The 21,399-nt window shown below is 34.9% G+C and overlaps 1 protein-coding gene across 1 annotated transcript; it reads right to left on the reverse strand.

Annotated features, from left to right (window-relative positions):
* Positions 2,507-4,116, reverse strand: LOC109830781. The gene is made up of 2 exons (XM_020398149.1): positions 3,373-4,116; positions 2,507-3,058 (listed from the first exon to the last, which is right to left on the reverse strand). The coding sequence occupies exons 1-2, from the start codon at positions 4,114-4,116 to the stop codon at positions 2,507-2,509; spliced, it is 1,296 nt and encodes a 431-aa protein (XP_020253738.1).

A 21,399-nucleotide genomic window follows, 5' to 3' on the forward strand; every position in this document is an offset into this window, starting at 1 on the left:
TTGCACTGAACAAATCTTCAACCTGTTTATATTTTCTTTGAAAAATCCTCAGGTTCCTTTCTTGCCAGATAAAATACACTGAAGCAGCAAATATCATCCGCTTCAAGTTTTCCCAGAAACTCCTTCTCTTAAGCTTAGAGCTATACCAGTCGATAATAATGTCCCAATCACATGACCTCCATCTGAAGTTCAACCATTCCATTGCCAAATTCCAAACAGCAGCTGAGAATTGGCATCCAAAAAATAGGTGACGTCCAGTTTCCTGATGACCTGAACACAGCACGCATTGGTTTGTGTTGAGGATCTTCATCCGACATAATCTATCTTGGGTTAATAATCTTGAATGAGCAGCTAGCCATAAGATGAATGAATGTTTTGGATAGTGAATAGCATTCCAAACAGTACTGGCCCATTTAACTTGATGAGCAGATTGAGTAAGAAACCTGTAAACAGATGATACTTTTAATTTTCCACCAGCACAGATTTTACCAGTTATATTTAGCAAATTATTGATATCCCCAAATCTTGTAATCAGCACATTCCTAGCTTTTAAAAGCTGTCTCCACATCCAAGAGGCATTTTGCTTGATTTCAATCTGCCAGATATTGTTTGACTGTAAGTAGTTCTCATGAACCCATTTAATCCATAAGAGGTCCTTCTTAAGATGGATCATCCACAGCAATCTAAGAGCAGCTGCATAATTCCAAGTTCTAGCTGAGAACACACCCAATCCTCCAAACTTTTCCTCTTGACAAATCTTTGTCCAGGAGACCAAAGGAATTTTATGATTCCAGAGGAAGTCTGAACACATCTTATCAATTTTGCTAAGGATTTTACAAGGTAAGATGTAATTATTTGTCCAGTAGATGTGAATACCCAAAATGACAGATTTTATCAGTTGAAGCCTTCCAGCATATGATAAAGTCCTCTTCTTTTGCCAGTTTTGAAATTGCTCAGAGATTTTCTTGATTAGGGGAGAACAGTCCATCCAAGATAACCTTTTTGTTATGAGAGGCATACCCAGATACCTTACAGGCAATACACCTTCAGAAAAGTTTAGGTATGAGCAGATTTGATGCTTCAAACTTTCACCAATACCACTCATGTATATAGAGCATTTATTGGGATTAGATTCCAGTCCTGATACTCTACTGAAATGTTGCAAACATTGGTAAAGCCTAATAATAGAATTCATATCAGCTTTCCCAAAAAGAAGAAGATCATCTGCAAAGAATAGGTGTGTAATGTTCAATCTTGAGCATTTAGGATGAAATTTGAACTGGTTGTCATTTTTGAGTGTATTAAGTTTCCTTGACAGATATTCCATGCCCAGCACAAAAAGATATGGGGAGAGGGGATCCCCTTGTCTTAAACCTCTAGCCCCGTAGAAATAGCCATGGAGAGATCCATTGAGAGACAGAGAAAATTTTGAGGTAGTGATGCATTCCATGATCCAGTTTATCATAGTAGATGGAAATCCCAGACCTGACAGCATTGCCTCAATAAAGCTCCAATTAATGGTATCAAAGGCTTTTCTCAAGTCTATGTTGAGGATGGCTCTAGGTGAAGACTGTTTTCTCCCATAATGCTTTATAAGCTCATGTGCAAGCAAGATATTATTTGAGATAATTCTACCTTTCACAAAAGCACTTTGAGCATCACTAATTAAAAAACCCATTACTTTCTGAATTCTGCAGGCAATGATTTTGGCAATAATCTTATAGACACAATTGCAACAAGAGATTGGTCTGAAATCAGATGGAGATTTGGGATTGAGTACCTTAGGAATCAATGTGATTGAGGTAGAATTAAGAGTCCCTAGGAGTTTGCAAGAATAGAAAATTTCCTCAACTGCCAGATAGAGGTCCTCTTTGATAATATCCCAAGCCGCTTTGTAGAAAGATGCATTGAAACCATCTGGTCCAGGGGCTCTGTCATCAGCCATAGAGAAAATAGCATTTTTAATCTCATCTCTTGTAACAGGAAGACCCAGCTCATTACTTTGAATTGAAGAAAGGATCGGGCCATTTGCTATTACTTCAGGATCTGGCATAGCAACAGGAGTTGAAGTCCCCAGAAGTTTTTGATAATATTCAGTGAATTCCTTGATGATATCAGACATATCAGTGATCCTTACTCCATTATCAGTATAGAGAGATAACACTCTATTATGGTGTCTTTTAGCTTTCATAATGGAGTGAAAAAATTGTGTGCATTTGTCACCATATATCCCCCATCTAATATTTGCTTTTTGCCTGTAAAAAGAAGTTTCACAATTGAGCAATATTACATATTTTTCCAGACATTCTTTCTCTTTTGAAATCAGCAGGGGGTTAAGAAGATCATTGCTCATATGCTCCTGAACCTTAGCAAGATCATTTCTAGCTCTTAATACTTGCTCACTAATATTCATGAAATGCCTTTTATTCAACTCCTTTAAAACTGGCTTAAGATTCTTGAGTTTGGAATGGAATATATACATCTTATATCCTGTAACGGCCTGGTCCTAACCTGAACTGACTGTTGAGAGGAAATCAGGATGACTAATCCACATCTTGAAAAACTTGAAAGGCCTTTTACCTCCAATATGATCATCTTCAATTGTGATTAAACCAGGTGAGTGATCAGAGCAGTTAGGAGTCAAGAACTCAACTTGGCTTGAGTTATACTTTTGAATCCAGTCTTCATTAACTAGAACTCTGTCAAGTCTACACCATATTCTTGTGTCAATATCCTGTTTATTGCACCAAGTGAAAAAACATCCAGTAGTCTTGAGATGCATAAGTTGACAGGAAGAGATGAAATTCTGGAAATCCTCAGTATCTGTATCAGTAACTAAAGATCCACCAATTTTCTCATTGTTATCAATAATAGTATTGAAATCTCCTCCAATGATCCAAGGACAGGAAACATTTTGTTTAAATGCCAAAATGTCATGCCAAAGAGATTTCCTTCCAGAATTGTCATTGAGAGCATACACCACAGTGAATATACATGATAATCTATAGTCTTTTGACTCAACAGCACATGTCATAAATTGATTTGAAGATCTTAGCAGCTGTACTGAAAGAATGTCACTGTTCCAGAGTATCCATATCCTGGCATTATTAGCTTGATGACAATTTGAGAGCCAGTTCTAGTCTTTGGCTACTTTATTAGCGATTGATTGAATTTTTCCACTAGCTACCTTAGTTTCTAAAAGGGCTACAAGAGGAAGCTTATATTGGAAGATTAAATGCTTCACCATCATGTGCTTAGAGGATTTGTTAAATCCTCTAACATTCCAAATAGCTAATTGCATTAAAAATTTAGTCCCCCCCTGTCTGGGGTAAAATCATGTATTTGTTGCTCCAAGGGAGAAAAAAGTGATACCTGAGATAAACCCTGATTATTGACTTTCCCACTATTTCTTTTTGCAGATTTCTCCTTTGTAACACTGGTAAAACCAGTAGTATTAACAGCAGGAGAAGAGAAGTGCTGGACAGTGGGTGAACTGATAATTCTGGAGATTTGTATACCAGAGCCAGAATTTCCAACAGATTTCTTCTGTGCACGTGCACCAGAAGAAGATTCAGCAATAGCTTGATTTCCATGATTCATTCCAAATCCCCCAGTGTCAACAGTAATATTCTGCTCATGTGAATCAAAATTTACTCCAGAAATTTCATCTTCAATTATTTCAATATTAGGAACTGTTTTAGCAACTCCATCAGCAGTATTTGGCACTGGAGCTTTCTCTATATTTTTTTCTCTATGAACAGGCATCCATCTCATTTTCCCATTTTTCCTTCTACAATGCTCAGTAAGGTGACCAATAATTTTACAGGTATCACACCACTTTGGTTTAAACTCATAAATCACCTTTTGTGTGTAGCTCTTTCCATCAGGCCCTTGAATAACAAGCTGATCAGGGAGGGGAGATTTAAGAGGCAATTTCACTTCTAATAACACTCTAGCATAAGATAATCTTTTCCTTGTTGCAGTGAGCTTGTCTGTGGTTATAGGATTGCCTATGAGACTAGCGATTTTACTAATCCCAGTAGGACTCCAAAGATTCAGCCGCAGGTTTGGAAATTGCACCCACATAGGATAATTATAGTCTTGAACCTTTTCCATATCAGTGTCAATATTCCATGGTTTAAGAACCAGAGGCCTTGAACCAAAGAACCAAGGTCCCCCCTCCAATATATCACACATTTGCTTTTTCAGTTTGGAAATCAAACAGAAACACACCTTGTTTTATTAGATGAATTTCAGGAATAGAGATTTTCCCCCACAACTTATTAACATAAGTTTCCATAGATTTAAACCTGACATTGAGACCAATAACATGGCCAATTAAAGCATACCTCCAGTATTCTTCTCCTTCTTTCCAATCTTCTAATGAAAATATAGCAGTGTTTTCTTGGTTTGAAGGGACATAGTTCAGATTTAAACCCTGACCAAACTTCCTGTTATCAGTAAACAGACTTGCAAAAGATTTCGTAGCATCAACCTGATTTTTAACAGTATCTTCTGAATTAACAGCTTCATCATTTATCTCAGGTACAACAGAATCCTTAACAAGAATTTCATTCAGATCTGTATTCTCAGTAGATCCAGAGTGATTAACTGGAGAACTTCGTTTATCAACATCAAAAACATTTAATTCATTCTGAGTAAGGACATCCGTTGTTTCCTCATCTAAATCTAGATTTGTATTTTCATAAGAAGAATTTTCAACCTCATCCGCCCAAAAACTTGGTGATTTCACTAGTTTTTTTGATAAGATAGATCTCACCTGGAGAGGATCTGAGATCGATCGGGACTTAGCAAGAATCTCATCCATGCTCATCTTCTTCTTCGCACCTTTAGGCCCCGTGCTTTCCATTATCATTGAAGAAAAAGATTCCTCTCGTTCATCCCCTGATACTGTTCCATTGGATTCATCTCCCAGATTTGACGAAGAGGGGAAAGCAAACATAGAATCCCTCAACTCATTGCTGAGCACTCCCTTGCCGCTACTCTTCTTCTTCTTCCTCATTCAAAACCAGGCGGGGTGCACATTAGCAAGTAGATCGCCCGCTAAAGTGCACCGTTCAGACCCGCTAAAGTGGTTTTGAAAGGAAAAACCTTATTTCCCTTCAAATTCTAATCATCTCCTCCCCCCCAATAAATCCTCTTTGCTTAACCCAACTACTCTCTGCCGACCATTTAATTCTCCTCCATAAATCTTCTTTGATTCTTCAACTACTTTTCTTCAAAATGACGGATGGATCCCTCCTTTGCATGGTTACAAACACAAAATGCAACGAAGAGAATGAGGATGTTTTCCATAGTTATCAATGAGTCTATAGAAATCATTAGCTTAAAATATCAAATGTCCCAAAGGTTTAAACTAGAGTTGCAATTTCTTTCATTGAAATTCACATCCGAAAGGAAAAAGTAGTTCAATTTTACAATTGATAATGATGACGACTTGAGGTTGATGTTTGAGTATTATCATCGTAATGGATTTACAGACATAATCTTATGTTGATGGTTTAAATCACAATTTGTGGGGAAAATTTGTAATAAGAAAATGATAAAAGAATCATATTTGATTTTATTCTCTCTAACTACTTAGAAAAATAATATTTATAACTCTCTCAAACTTAATTACAATTCGAATTTCCTGATTACAAAAGAGAAAAGAATCGACGGAGATCCTCGCCTTTGTTTAATTTTGGGTTCTTCACGGTAACGATGAGATGCCTCCCTCGAATACTCGCGTCGAGTTTGCTTCTCGTTGATGATCCGAACATCTTGTTTCACTGGAACATGGTTGATTCCTCTTGATTAACGTTGAGGAGAACTTGTGTGGCAAGTTTGAAATTCTTGACGAGCTGATAACTCAGAGCGAGCTTAAACTCTTAAAAAAGAGTTGATTTGAACCGAAATTCGGTTGATAAGCTAAGGATGTAAGCTCCAAGAACTCTCGATCTGTTGCCAAGGATGCTCCAAGATGATCTGCTCAAGAGATTGCCAATCTCTCCTTTTGTGATCTTTTTGATGCAAAAAGTCGATCCCTGAATTCAATTGAGTTTTTGGTATTTATAGAAGATTAATGGATATAACTGCCCCTTAATTTGCTCCTTAATGGGAGCTTAATTATCTCATTAATCAGGTGTAACAGCCCCTTAAACCGCTCCCCAAATCATAGGGAAAATGATTTTGAAACCGTTCAATTCGTGCTTTGGACGAGTCAAACACTGAAAATAGCATTCTGGGTCCGAACTATGCGTTTTAGACTTGAACCGCAGAGTTGGACCTGTTTTAGGCTGAAAACTCCGTGTTCGCATAGCGTTGTAAATCTAAAACACAGAGTTGGGATGCAGAGATGAACTCTGCGTTTTTTAGCCCACGAACTCTGCGTTTACAACTGGAACGCTGGGGATAACCTCTGCGTTTTGAACTTGAACATTGGGGATGAACCCTACGTTTTGAACTTAAACACTAGGGATGACCTCTACGTTTTGACTCTGGAACACGGGCATGGCCTCTACGTTTTGATTTGAAGAGATCGTTAATTTGTAGTCTCTTTTGCTAGAGCGTTGCAAAGACCGTCACCTTATAACCTTCGTCTTGGCTCCTTGAAAATATGAGAGTCGTCAGATTGTAACTCCCGATATTAATTGTAAGGGTTGTTGATTAGAGCTTTCATCAGTTATTGTAAAGATCATCAGATTGTAACCTTCATCGATCTACGTAAAAGTCTTTAAATTGTAGCCTTCTGAAAACCGTCAAATTGTAACTTTCATCATCGGTATTCGATGGGGGTCAGCTACCTGTAGTAATTTTTAGACAACTTACAATCACACAGTTAAAAGAGAAGGTGGACATGGATTGGGTTGATATGGGGGCTACTCGCTTTTCTGAATATCTCATTTGGAGTTGGATTGTTCGTCCATGCACGTGCAACAACTCATAAGAGGACAAGGACTGGTTCTTACGTTGTTCCTTTGACGATCAAGCCAGCTAGGTGCTTAAGTGGGAATATGAGAAAAATACAGTAAAATGGAGAAAAATGCTGAGAAATTACTTACCCTTATATTTAGAATAGTTTTACTTTTTATAGCCAAGTAAGAGGGGTAGTCTAGTCTTTTGACCGAGTCTGAGCTGGCGGCGGAGTCATCATCTACGTACTTTACAGGTGTCAATCATGGATCGACTGCGTGATGGGCATTATTATTTCATTATTAATAAGATGCGATGCGCGGTGCACGAAGCCGGCATGGTCCAATGTGTCATAAATAGTGTCGATTATGGAGAAATGATGGCGACTGTCAAGCATTTAATGTGACACCGACGCGCTGTCAGCAGGGGGAGGGGGTTGAGGTTGAAGCCATCTTTTGGCTTGTTGCGAGAGATGTCGAGAAGTAACGCCTTTTAAGTCGACCCCGTAAGGTGCCGAATAACTGGTCGAGTGAGCTTGTAGTAAGTCGTATTTGATAAGTGGACCGACAAGTACCGCCCTTTGAGTCGACCTAATGAGGTGTCGACTCGCCGAGTCGGCTAATTCGGGATCTTGGCGGTCTTGATCGTCAATTTAATTTGAGCGGTGCATGTCGGGGACACCTATTTGTTGTTGGCAAAAGGCCACATTTTAGCAACCGAAATCACTATCACAACTTATATGCTACCTCCGCTTAGAATCCTTAACTTCTCAGAACACCCAAACTTCGCCAGAAAATGCATAAGCATTCCAATTTTAATTTTCTTATGAGTTCATTGTTAGGTTATAAGCTAATTGTTAACCTTATGCATTAGTTGCGGTGATTTTAAGTTGGTTATTAAGGTTATGAGTTGGTTGTCAACCTTTATGAGAAGTTATGAGTTGCTTGCTAAGGTTATGAATTGGTTGTTAAGTTTATGAGTTGGTTGTTAAGATTATGAGTTGGCTGTTTAGGTTATTAGTTGGTTGTTAAGGTTATGAGTCAGTTGTTAAGGTTATGATTGGTTGTTAACCTTAGTAGATATTTATGAATTTTTATTGGCTTTATGAGTTGTCTATTAAGGCTATGGTTGGTTGTTACTTATTAAAGTTTTTTCTCACTTTTACAGGACTATCTCGACAGAAAATTCATAATACGCAGGTGCTACGCTCATCCAACCATGTAATGATGAGTATATTCCTAATAACAATCGTACTAGTGACTCGATCATAATGATAAAAGACATGGTTACCAACCAAACCAAGATCTCAGCTGAGTGGCACACATCCATACGTAAAATTGGTCAGAAATTTGATAGCGCTACTGAAGTTAGATTAGCACTTCAATACTACTCAATTGCAAAAAGATTTGAGTATGATTTTTACATAATAAACAGAGACGTATAAGAGTCCATTGCCAATTCAAGGATACGCTAGGATTACCCTTAGATGTTGTTTGCTTCCCACTCCGAAATTTCTCAATTGTGTCTATAAAGAATTTCTACTCTACCTACACTTGCAGTCAACATGGAGCTAATGTTGGCAACTCAAGGGCATCACAAACCTTTATTGCAAGCCAAATATAATCCATTTTGAAGGTTAGTTCAAATCTTTAGCCAATTTGATATCAAGAATGACTTGTTCTCACATTACGGCATCAAGATTAACTATAGTAAAGTGTGGTAAAGTAAAGAGAGAGCGTAACAAGACCTATTCGGTGATGATGATGAGGCTAACAATTCACTAAGATGATAAAACTTATCTTATTAAATAAGTATTTATACCTTAGCTGTCATGCCTTTATTATCCTAACTAATTGTTAATGTTATGAGTTAGTTGTTAACCTTATGTTTTGGTTGTTAAGATTATGAGTTTGTTATTAAGATTATGAGTTGGTTGTTAGGGTTATCAGTTAGTTGTTAGGGTTATGAGTTAATTGTTAAGGTTATAAGTTGGTTGTTACGGTTATGAGTTTGTTGTTAAGGTTATGTGTTGGTTATTAAAAATTATGTGTTAGTTATTAAGGTTATGAGTTTGTTGTTAAGGTTATGAGTTGGTTGTTAAGATTATTGTTTTGTTATTAATGTTACAATAGTAAGGGTAATTTTAATGATTACTTGTTATATTTATGCAAGTATGAAACAATGGTTCTAGCAACTAATCCAGAAAGCCATGTTGCTATTGACGTTAATGACGGCATGTTTAGATGTTTGTTCATAAGTTATAATGCTTTTATTGAAAGGCTCATTGCTAGATGTAGGCCTCTTTTATTTTTGAATGGAACATTTCTTAAAGACCACTACAGAGGTATATTACTTAGTGTCAAAGAATATGAAGACAACCAAAGAATATTTTCTCTTGCTTATTGCGTATGCGACCAGGAGAATGAGGAGAATTCGAAATGGTTCTTACAAGGAGTGTGGATGATAATAAATGATAGGAAAAAGCTTTACAATCCTCCATATCAATTGGTCATGATTTCTGATGCCGATAAGGGTATTAGGGTAGCAGTCGAGGAATTCTTTATAAATACATTCTATTCAAGGTGTATGTTCTACATCTAGTTGAGAATTTAAAAAAAAAAGATGAAGAAGTTGGGTCACAAAGAAAATGCCACTCAAATATTGGGTGATTTATTACAAATCGCGGCTTATAAGTATACAATTTCCGAATGGGGATGCTTACATGAAAGAATTGGTATCGATAGATCAAAGAGCTTATGTTATTGAAATGTATTACTCCCGGGAGAGATGGAAAAACATTTATGTTACTGGGATAAGGTATGATACCATTGTTTAAACTCTAATTGTTAATGTTACATTTTAGTTATTAATGTTACAGTTTAGTTGTTATGGTTACAGTTTTGTTAAGGTTATATTTTAGTTATTAATGTTACAGTTTAGTTGTTAATGTTACGGTTTAGTTGTTAAGGTTACAATTTTGTTGTTAAGGTTACAGATTAGATGTTAATGTTACAGTTTTGTTGTTAAGGTTACAGTTCAGATGTCAAGATTATATTTTTATTGTTAATGTTACAGTTTTGTTGTTAAATTTATAGTTTTGTTGTTGAGGTTAGATTTTGGTTGTTAATGGTACATCTTAGTTGTTATGTTTACCTCTTAGTTGTTAAGGTTACAGTCAAACTTATGAATAGTTTTTTCATGTGATTTACAGGTATGGCCATGTTATTTTGAACGTTCCTGAGTCCTTCAACACTTGGATAAGAAAGGCATGAATGTTACAAATCTTATCTTTGGTGGAGATGATACGAAAGCAAATCATGGAGCACATGCATGAAAGAAGGCTTATATCAGTGAAATGGTCTGGATACTTATGTTCAGAAGCAGAGATAGTGTTGAGTGATAATATTCCTTATGGAAACAACTTACATATTAAACATTTGATAAAAGATATTATGGAGGTTAAATCTAATAAAACTTGCGTGCAGATTCGAAGAATCGAACATGTTCATATAGGTCTTGGGATATCACTCGCATTCCTTGCAAGCACGCTTGTGCTGCAATTACTTGGATGAGACGAAATATTTATCAATATTGTGATTGATTTATAACTGTTGAAGCATCCAGAGTAACTTATAAATTGATCCTCTTTTCTATTTCAGATTATGAGAAACGGGTTGTACCTCTAGAAGACCGTCGGTTAAACTCTCTCCTTACTAAAAAAGACATGGAAGATCATGTACCAAACGAATAAACAACAGGTCGCTGAACACCCGTCCTGTTAAGTGCTCTCGACCTATCTAGTTGGTAAACATATGTATTAAATGCAAACATTTTGTATTAGTAGCTAACAACATGTATTGGATGATACCCTTTTGGAATGTCTGTTATAATATTGTGCATTCAGATTGTGGCTTTGTTGTTAAGCTTAAGATTAAGTTGTTAAAGTTACAGCTTAGTTGTTAAGGTTATGGCTTTGTTGTTGAGGTTATGATTTAATTGTTATAGTTATAGCTTTGCTGATGAGGTTATGATTTAGTTATTATGGTTATGACTTAATTGTTATGGTTACAGCTTAGTTGTTAAGGTTATGACTTAGTTGTTAAGGTTATGGTTTAGTTGTTATGCTTATGGCTAAGTTATTATAATTATTATTTAGTTACTATGGTCATGGATTAGTTGTTATGCTTAAAGCTTAGTTGTTAAGATTATGGCTTAGTTGTTAAGGTTATGGTCTTATATAGTTCCTAAACATATGTATTAAATGCTAACATTTTGTATTAGCAGCTAACAATATGTATTAGATGATATCCTTTTGAAATGTCTATTATAATATTGTGCATTTTGATTATGGCTTTATTGTTAAGCTTAAGTCTAAGTTGTTAAGGTTACAACTTAGTTGTTAAGGTTATGGCTTCATTGTTATGATTTAACTGTTATAATTATGACTTTGTTGTTAAGATTATGGTTTAGTTGTTATGGTTATGACTTAGTTGTTATGCTTTGGCTAAGTTATTATGATTATTGTTTATTTGTTATGGTCATGGCTTAGTTATTATGGTTACAGCTTAGTTGTTGAGGTTATAACTTAGTTGTCACAGTTATGGTTTAGTTTTCATGGTTATGACTAAATTATTATGGCTAAAATGTTAAATTAATGGTTTAGTTGTTATGGTTATGGGTTATTTGTTAAGGTTATGGTTTAGTTGTTCTAGTTGTTTAATTTGTTACGGTTGTGTCTAAATTGTTAAGGTTAAGGCTTAGCTAATAGTTTAACAACTTATCCATAACCTTAACAACTAGGCTCTATTATGAAATAACGTGTAAACATAATAACCAATGGACTACTCCCCATAAACTTACTTACAGGTCATACACAATTAAATATTTATTCATAATATCTACAACAATTAAGTATTTTTATTCAACACTAACATTAATAGTCAAGCCTATAACCCAGAGCTTCTTTCAATGTCATCATCGTCAAGTACACCAATATCTTTTTTCTTCATTCTACCTTCAATTAGTAAATAGGTTGATAGCTTCGCTCGTATGACTCATGTGTTTTGTTCTTTGGGTGTAAGGTGCAGAACACTTCTACCTTCAATAATAGATTTTATAAATAGGTAAATGTAGACCTCGTAGTCATACCTAGACACAAATAAATATACACCATTAAAAATATTAAGAAGCTTAAATCCCTAAGGTTAACAATTAATCTGTAACATTCACAATCAACACCTAAGGTTAACAACCAATCTATAACCTTAACAACCAATTCCTATGCTTTACAACCAATCTATAACCTTCACAACCAATCCCTAAGGCTAACAAGCAATCTGTAATCTTAACAACCAACCCCTAAGGTTAACAACCAATCTGTAATCTTTACAAGCAAAGCCTAATCTTAACAACCAAACTACAATATGAACCACCAATCTGTAGTCATAACTGTTGGTCTCTTTATTTTGATGATGTTTAACAAATAATTTATCACTAATATTGTTTGTCTAATATTTATGTTTATTTATTTATTATAGACAAACAACAAGTTGGAGGATGGATAGAATTGTGCATTCACGATCATATCCAATGGAGGTTGGTGGAATTATGGAGTGAAGCCTATGCAATTCAAATTAAAGATCTAAGTTCTAGCTTCATCCGCAAATGTACCAAGTTGAGCTATATCGAAGATCAATCAAGCTTGGGTATATTTAGTTTAGGTTTTATATTATGTGTGTTAGTACTTTAAGCTCAATCATATATACACACACATATTTGGTTTTTATATATATAGTTATATATATACACAAGTTTTGATTTATGAACTTAACAGTCATTGTATACATATTTTATTAAGTCTATAAAATTATTTCATAGGGTTTTAAAATATTGTTTAAGTCAAAACATCAAATTTCATGTATATCACATTTTCATGTTTTGGACACACTTGCAAAATACATGAGTTTTCACAAATGAAAAACTCAATTTGAGAAATTCTTTTTCTAACATTTTCAATTTCATGTTTATAAATGTTTCCCTAAGTTTTATCAATTGTAGAATTAATTTGTTATGTTTATTTGAATTTACAAAATCAAGTTTTTAATAAGCTCATGTTCGTGCACATGTCCGTGCATGTTTTTACAAAATAGATACGTTTTCAAAATTGGGAAATGAGATTTAAAAAATTTCTTCGTTTACATGTTTATCATCATATATACAAACATTTTCCCAAGTTTTACTAATTTTGGAGTTGTTTTGTTATTTTAAATTGAATTTACAAAACCGAGTTTTAAGCAGTTTTTTTTAGAAACTATATATCTGTGTTCAAATATTTATTTCTCTCAACTGGGAAGTGATATTTCATAAATTATTTCTCTAACATGTTTATCTACATGTCTAGAACATTTTATCAAAATTTTATGATTTTTGGAATTGATTTACTATTTTTAATTGATTTTACAAAGTCATATACTCAAAATTTCAGAATCTGTTAAAAACAAAAACTGTCCGTAAACAGTGCGGACGACTGTGGTACAGTACAATCGACTGATGTTACTGTAGCAGTGGGCCGTTGCACAGTAATGGTAACATCTGTTTTTTTGTTTTTTAATGGGTTTTTGAGGCTTTTTGAGTTGTTTTTTTCAAGCCTATATATACCCCTTTGTCATAACTATTTTAGATAACAATGGGAGTGTTTTAAACAAGTTTAAGAAAGTTTTAAACAATGGTTTATATTTGGTTTAAGTTTGTTTTAAAATCTTTTAAGCAATTAAGAGTTTAATTTTGTGAAATCAATTTCACAAGAGCTAGAAGAGATCATCACTTGGTGTTTGAGCTTCAAATCATCTCTCTCTCACTCTTGTCATTTATTGGAGAAGTTTTCTAAACTCAATCTAGCTTTACTTTTATATTGTTTGATTATCATTCTATTAAGCTAGTATTTATATTTGAGTTTAGTTGATTTAATTTCACTCATTATTTACACACACCCACATTGAGTTTATTGTATTTTCATGCATAGTATAATTAGGTTGGTGAGTGTTGTAATAATTAAGTGTGAGCCTACATTGAGTTCTCATCTATTGTAGAGAATAAATCATTTATTATATTATGAGATTGTAAAGTTTTTGGTTAGCTAAAAAACCGAGTGTGTAGTGGAGATCTCCTCGAGGTGAGGAGCGGAGACGTAGGTCGTGGGGACCGAACTCCGTGAATGAAATTGTGAGGTGTAAACGTTATCCGGGTGAGCGTAGAAAACCCAGTTATGATAGTGAATTTCTCCCCGGGAGTGGGGAGTGGAGACATAGGACGGAAGGTCCGAACTCCGTGATCATATCGTTTGTTTGTGATTGCATTGGCGAACCTTTCTTATGCTCATATCTTATATCGCCTTTGTATATTGTTTGTTATTTATATTGCCCACTATCTAGTTTACATTGCTTACCTTTGTGTTCATTGTATATCCTCGCATATATCTCATAGTATATATCATTGCTAGGATATTGCTCTTTGTTCATATTGATTATTCTTGCTTGTAACATATTGTATATCTCTCTTGCAAGAATAATTTGTTAATTAGTTTTAATTAGTATAAAATCGGATTAGATTAGCATAAGACCCTAATCACCCCCCTCTAGGGTCTAACAATAACCAACCAAAAGAGTTTCAGAAAACTTACAATTATTTTTGTTCCTCGCATGAAACTTTGATTGGATTAAATACGATGTACAAATTTTTATTGTCGAAGCCAGCTTTAATGTAGTTAAAGGCTTTAACAATGTTGAGCACAGGTATCCAATGTCTTACCGATCTTTCAATGAGTCATAATATTTGGCAACATTATTTTTTTTATCAAACTCCAGGAGATGCCAATGATATCATTGGGCAATGAGATATAATAGGTTAGTAATTCCTTCATCGATAAAACTTTTGATGCAATATTCATATGCAGCTTAGTAGTTATGTACTCCTTTTTCCACATGTATTATATGATGTAATCAATAATTAGACTCGTTAGTCACTTTTAACATAGATTGAAATAGACTTACCTCTATAAAGATATATATATTTACTGAAAAGAAAACAGAGACCAACCCATATTTTTTACGATATGATTCATTTTGAGGCATGTGCTGCCATTCACATATTGTATCAATTAGCGCCTTAGGAACCTATGAGATGACAAACAAAAAAATAAATAATAGTAATATAAAAATGATAAATAATAATTATTAAGAATAAAGTTTATCGTACTAAATCATCAAGTCGACCACTACGTAAAAATGAAAGAAGCTCAAATCTGTCAATAAATGACCATTGAGATTTGTACACTTTAATCATATTGTACAAAGAATGAAACAATTAATATACCTTAACAATAAATATAAAACCATAACAACAAATTCGTAACCATAACAATAAATCCTTAACCCTAACAACCAAACCGTAACTTTAATAACAAATCCGTAACCTTAACAACCAAACTGTAACCTTAACAACAAATCTGCAACCTTAATAACAAAAATGTAAACTTAATAACAAGTCCTTAACCTTAACAACCAAGTCGCAACCCTAACAACTAGTTGATAACCTTAAAAGCAAAGCGATAAAATTGTAATATGATCTACTTACTTGGTGCACCTACAAATACAGAAATGATTGAGAACTTTATTCTTCTTTTCCATCAGCAGGGCAACAACATCTATCGATACCTTATAATTATGAAAAATGTGGGGTGCTTATCATAAAATTTAATGATGAAACCTTCAGTAAAGGGAATTCCTATGTTTAAGTCATTCCTAAACTTTTCTTCTTCCTTACTCATAGGAGAACTAATGAAGGTTTTTAAATTGAGCGGGGATCACCATGTAGCCGAGCAGGCTGCAATTCTATTTTCTTTTCCCCCACCTGTACTATCTCCTTTCCCCCCACTTCTACCATTTCCTTTTCCTCCAAAATTTATTTTTCTTTGACAGCCTTCTTCTGTTAGAATGACTTCCCCTAGTCGAGGACCCTCCCTCTCTTTATCAATGTTAGTAAAGTCAGGTTGAGAGAATTCCCTCTCAATCTCAATGTCAGCTATGTCGTGTAGAGTGTCTGATTCAAAAATAGATATTAATTTACATTTTCAAAATATAATTATGAAAAAACTTAACAACCAATATCTAACCTTAAAAACCAATCCATATACTTAACAATCAATCCCTAAACTTAACAATCAATATATAACCTTATCAACCAATCTATATACGTAACAATCAATCTGTAACCCTAACAACCAATCTCTAACCTTAACAACCAATTTTCAATCTTAACAACTATACGATATAATTCATAGGTAATAAAAAAAGGTCTAACTTGTACAAGTTTGCTACTCCATCGTGTGCTGGACACCTCTCCCGTCAACCTCTTATTGTTATATACAATGATGCTGCTGCATCAGACATTGATCAGCTCCTCTCTCAGCCTTCTCATTTGTGCAGACAGAGAAGCCACTTTTACAGATAGAGAAGTTATCTCTAGTCGATCGGCAACTCTCTAATCTTTATATTTCTTCTCATTATCACGACGTAATTTTTGATTCACTATCGCGATCTTCTCCCGATAACTCAGTTGCTGAGGCAATTCCATTTGATCAACTGCCTCACTGTGCTGCTCGACCACTTCATCAATATTATGTAGCATAGTCTATGCAATAGACAGATAGAGAGTATTATTAAAAAATAGTTAAAAGCAAAAAGACAACATTAACAATAAGTTTATATAATACACAATTACTATAATACTTATTCATCCTTGAAGAATGTTATCATCTTCTGATCCTGTTTTCTTTTTGGTTTTGGGAATAGGCTGTCTTAGGCTACGTGCCCTACTGGTTGTATCTCTAGTAGTCGGTTTCTTATTCTTCTCCCTCCCTCTCTCTCTCTCTCTCTTTCTTCTTCTCTTTTTCTTTTTTCTTCTCTTTCTCCTTCTCCTGCTTCTTCCCCCGCAAACCTCTACTTGGTTCTTTAAAAACATTCTCAAGACTTTGAACTTGGTCCTGAAATTATGGAATCTTTATAGTAGCTTTCTTAGCTTTAGTTACAATTATGGCCAATCTTAAGGATCCCTCAACTTCTCTCAGTTTCACCCAATTTGTGAGGAAAGATCGTGACAAACTTCCTAATACTAGCTTATTGATGCTAGTAAGTTCATAGTACCACAACTGTACATGAGAGAAATAGAAAATTAACAACCACTCTGTAACATTAACAATAAATACGTAACCATAATAATAAAATTGTAACATTAACAAACAAATTATAACATTAAAAATAAATACGTAACATTAACAACCAACCTGTAATGTTAACAATCAATCAGCAGTCATAATAAAAGGCCCTAACCTTTGCAATCAATCAATAACCTTAACAACAAAATTATATATGTAACAACTAATCCCTAACCCTAACAGCTAACAACTATACTTAAGAACTATTTTCTAACTGTCACAATCAAGAATGCATAAAATTTAGTCATTGCTCTAAACAATAAAAAGTAGGGATACTTACGCAAACAAGCTAGGTACATCCTCGCAGATGTACAATTTTCTTTCCTTCTACAAGATCCTTCAATGCCTTTTCAATTATATCAATTATCTCACTGAAAATATAGGTCCCCTAAGCAGTGTTATTTGCTTATTTGATACTGTCAACATACTTGAACAAGTGTCTTGATATGCCAAGAACGTTGCTTAGACACCATATCATGCTCAGCTGATAGAGTATCTGTAGCAGGACAAAATCCTTCACATCTTGACGGTCGGTTGATTGTACAAACTTTGCGAGTAGATACTCAACATAGCCTCTAGTGGTGCTAGAGGAGTCCTACTATTGTCACCCTCATGTTTGGTAAATAAATCTCGACCAAATTTGATTTTTTCGATCTCGGTTGGGGCCAACAAAATCCCCCTCATTGAAGAACCATGTATGGCTCATTACCCAATCAATGTTGAATGAGCACTCGATATCTTCTCCAATTTTTGTATCAGTGAAGACAATTTATATCTTATTCTCATCCCACTGTCTCAACACATGCTCGAAAGTGGGAAGATCAAGACCAAGAGGGCCAAAATGAACGTAGTGTCTAAATACACTATCTTCACAGGCCTTCCAATGCCTTTGCTCCATATGTTATACTAAAGAATGTATAAATCCATAGTAAGCAATAAAGCTAAAACTAGACCGCAACTCTGATAGGGACTTTACCTTTTTTCTACAAAGCAAAACCACAAAACATAATTAGTTTGAAAATAATTTGTAACCATAACAATTATGTTGTACACTTAACAAAGAAACTGTAACCTTAACAACAAATCCATAAGCTTAACAATCATTCAATAACTTCACCAACCAATCAATAACCTTAACAATAAAAGTATAATCCTGACAACTAACAGGTGACAAGTTAACAATAACATTCACAACTAACAGCCATAAGTTAACAATAACTTTCACAACTAACATCCACACATCAACAGTAAACTTCACAACTAACAGCCACACATCAACAATAACCTTCACAATAGACTCATCACCTTATAACTAACGCTTAACCTTGACAACTAATATGTCACATGTTAATAGTAACCTTAACTGTTAGACCCTAGAGGGGGGGGATTAGGGTCTTATGCTAATCTAATCCAATAAAAACTAATTAACAAAATATCCTAGCAAGTATGAAATACAACATGATATGTGAACTAGGATAAGCAATATGAACAATGAAATATATCCTAGCAAAGAAATATACTATGAGATATATATGCAAGGGTATGAAACTAACACAAGGGTAAACAAAATGAAACAAGATAGTGGATGATATAAATAATGAGACAATGGCGAAATGAGCAATGAGCACAAATAAGAATAAACGCCAAAGCACACTCAAACACAATCAAATGATCACGGAGTTCGGACCTTCCATCCTACGTCTCCGCTCCCCACTCCCGGGGAGAAATCCACTATCACAACCGGGTTTTCTACGTTCACCCGAATAACGTTTACATCTCACACTCGGTTTTCTAGCTAACCAAAAACTCTACAACTCACACTTTTGCAAACTCACTCTACACCCTTACAAGTGTTGGACCTAGTCGTGTCTCCCTTAAGTGCTCGGTTACAACCTCTCCCTAGGTTCGTCAACCGACGCCACTCCTCTTGGGACGATCCCCGACTCTCACCATACACTCCTCTCGGTGTACAAGTGTATTACAAAGTGAATCTCACAATAAGCACAATTACAATAAATGATTATTCTCTAATATGAATGAGAACACAATGAAAGCTCACACTCAAATGTTACAACACTCACCAACCCAAATATACTATGTATGAAAGATACAATAAGCTCAAGTGGGTGTGTGTAACAATGAGATATAAATCAAAACTAAACTCAATATAATTCTAGCTTAATAGAAATGATAATCAACAAATAATTATAAATAAAAGCTAGAGTTGAGTTTAGGAAAACTTCTCTAGATGACAAGAGAGAGAGAGATAGATTGAATGCCCAAAATACAATTGATAATCTCCTCAAGCTCTTGTAAAACTTTCTTCATAAACCAAACCCTTAAACAAGCTTAAACTTTTTTTAAAACTCTTTAAAACATTCTCTTGTTGTATATAGAGCTGAAGGTAAAAGGGGGTATTTATACAAACCCTAAAACCAAGAGAAAGCCAAGAAAAAGACCAAAAAACCACACTACAACGGCTCTGGAAACTAGTCGTTGGAACTGATCTGACAGAGCGGCGGTCGACCCCGGCGGTCGACCGCGAACAACAAAAAATCAACAGAAAACTCCAGAGAGTTCGACGGTCAACCGCGACGGTCGACTGTGAGGAATTCAGCATTGACGGTCGACCGTGGCGGTCGACCGCGAGAGTTTCTGCTGCCCACTATGGAAAAGACTCGGGTGCGGTCGACCGTGAACTGACATATGAAAATAAAAGTTTAGAAACAGTTTTCTGATTTTAAAACACTGTTTAAAAATATCAAATAAATTCTAAAAAATATAAAGCTTTAGGGAATGATTGTAGACATGATAATAAATATGTTACAATGACTGGTTTTCAAAAAGGACTTCCCAAATGAAAAATATCATCATTTTACAAAATAGACCAAAACATAAAAATGTAAACATGTGAATTTTGACATTTTGACTAAACCATGTTTTGAAACTTTACAAAATGATTATGTAGACTGAATAAAATATATATATGATTATTGTTAAGTCCAAAAACTAAGAATACAATATTTTTACAAATACAATAGAAAATGAAACCAAAAATATTTGTTTCATATCTAAGTAGATAAACCAAATCATAATAATAAATATGAAATATGTAATTTCATATTTATAAACATGAGAACCAAAACTTGCGTTGTATATATATATGACTACATATATATACAAGGAAACCAATAAAATATGTGTGTATATGATATTGAGCTTAGAGTATCTAACACACATAATATAAAACCTAAATTAAGTTACCCAAGCTAGATCTTGATCTTCAATAAGCTCGATTTGGTACACATGCGGATGAAGCTTGAACTTGATCTTTAACTTTGAATTGCAAGGGCTTCACTCCACAATTCCGCCAACCTCCATTTGATATCGTCGTTGAAGCGCTATTCCATCCATCCTCCAACACGTTGTTTGCCTAGAATAAATACGAAAACACAAACACTAGACAAACAACATTAGATATAAATTGTTTGCTAAATCACCATCAAAACAAGAAGGGCAATATTAACAACTAACAGTAACCTTCATAACAGATCCATAACCTTAAAAACTAACGCAGAAATCTTAACAATTAATGAATGTCATTGACAACTACAAGCTAACCTTCACAACTTAACTGTAACATTCACAATTAACACAACATGTAACATCATAAACAACTATATTATGTGGTAAAACTCATTTCTTTTCGGTTTTCGTATGTGTCTCTTCTGTTTCGCTCCTATTCGTTCTTCTCTTTAGATCCAGGAGCTCTAGAGGCGTCGTCAGTGCCGGTGCTGCCCTCTAGATATGTGTGTTGGATTGGGTTTTTGGGTTGAACTAGACTTGTGGGAGGAGGATGACTAGCTGTGATGTCCTTTAGAACATTAGCAGTTGATGTGTCAGCTTCATCCACTCTGCTGTGCTCGAAGGTCTTTTTGTGACAATGTACCGTGACGTGTTGTCGTCTTCGCTAAAATCGATAGGGGCGACTGCTTTGGGAGTTGACTTGTTGGGCCATTTTTCCAACCAGGGTATAGGATTCCGCTCTGGGGTGGGTTGATTTAGGGTTAGAGTTTTGAAATGGAGATGGTCGATTCACTTGGACAGAAGAGATATGGACTAACACGATCAACGAGTAGTTTTGAGAAGTGAAAGGCGATTAAATCAAAGGGCATTTTGAAAAAATAAATAAATATCAGGTTACGTGGGGACGG

This window comes from Asparagus officinalis, chromosome 2 (assembly GCF_001876935.1).
Source record: "Asparagus officinalis chromosome 2, Aspof.V1, whole genome shotgun sequence".
Lineage (NCBI taxonomy): Eukaryota > Viridiplantae > Streptophyta > Magnoliopsida > Asparagales > Asparagaceae > Asparagus > Asparagus officinalis.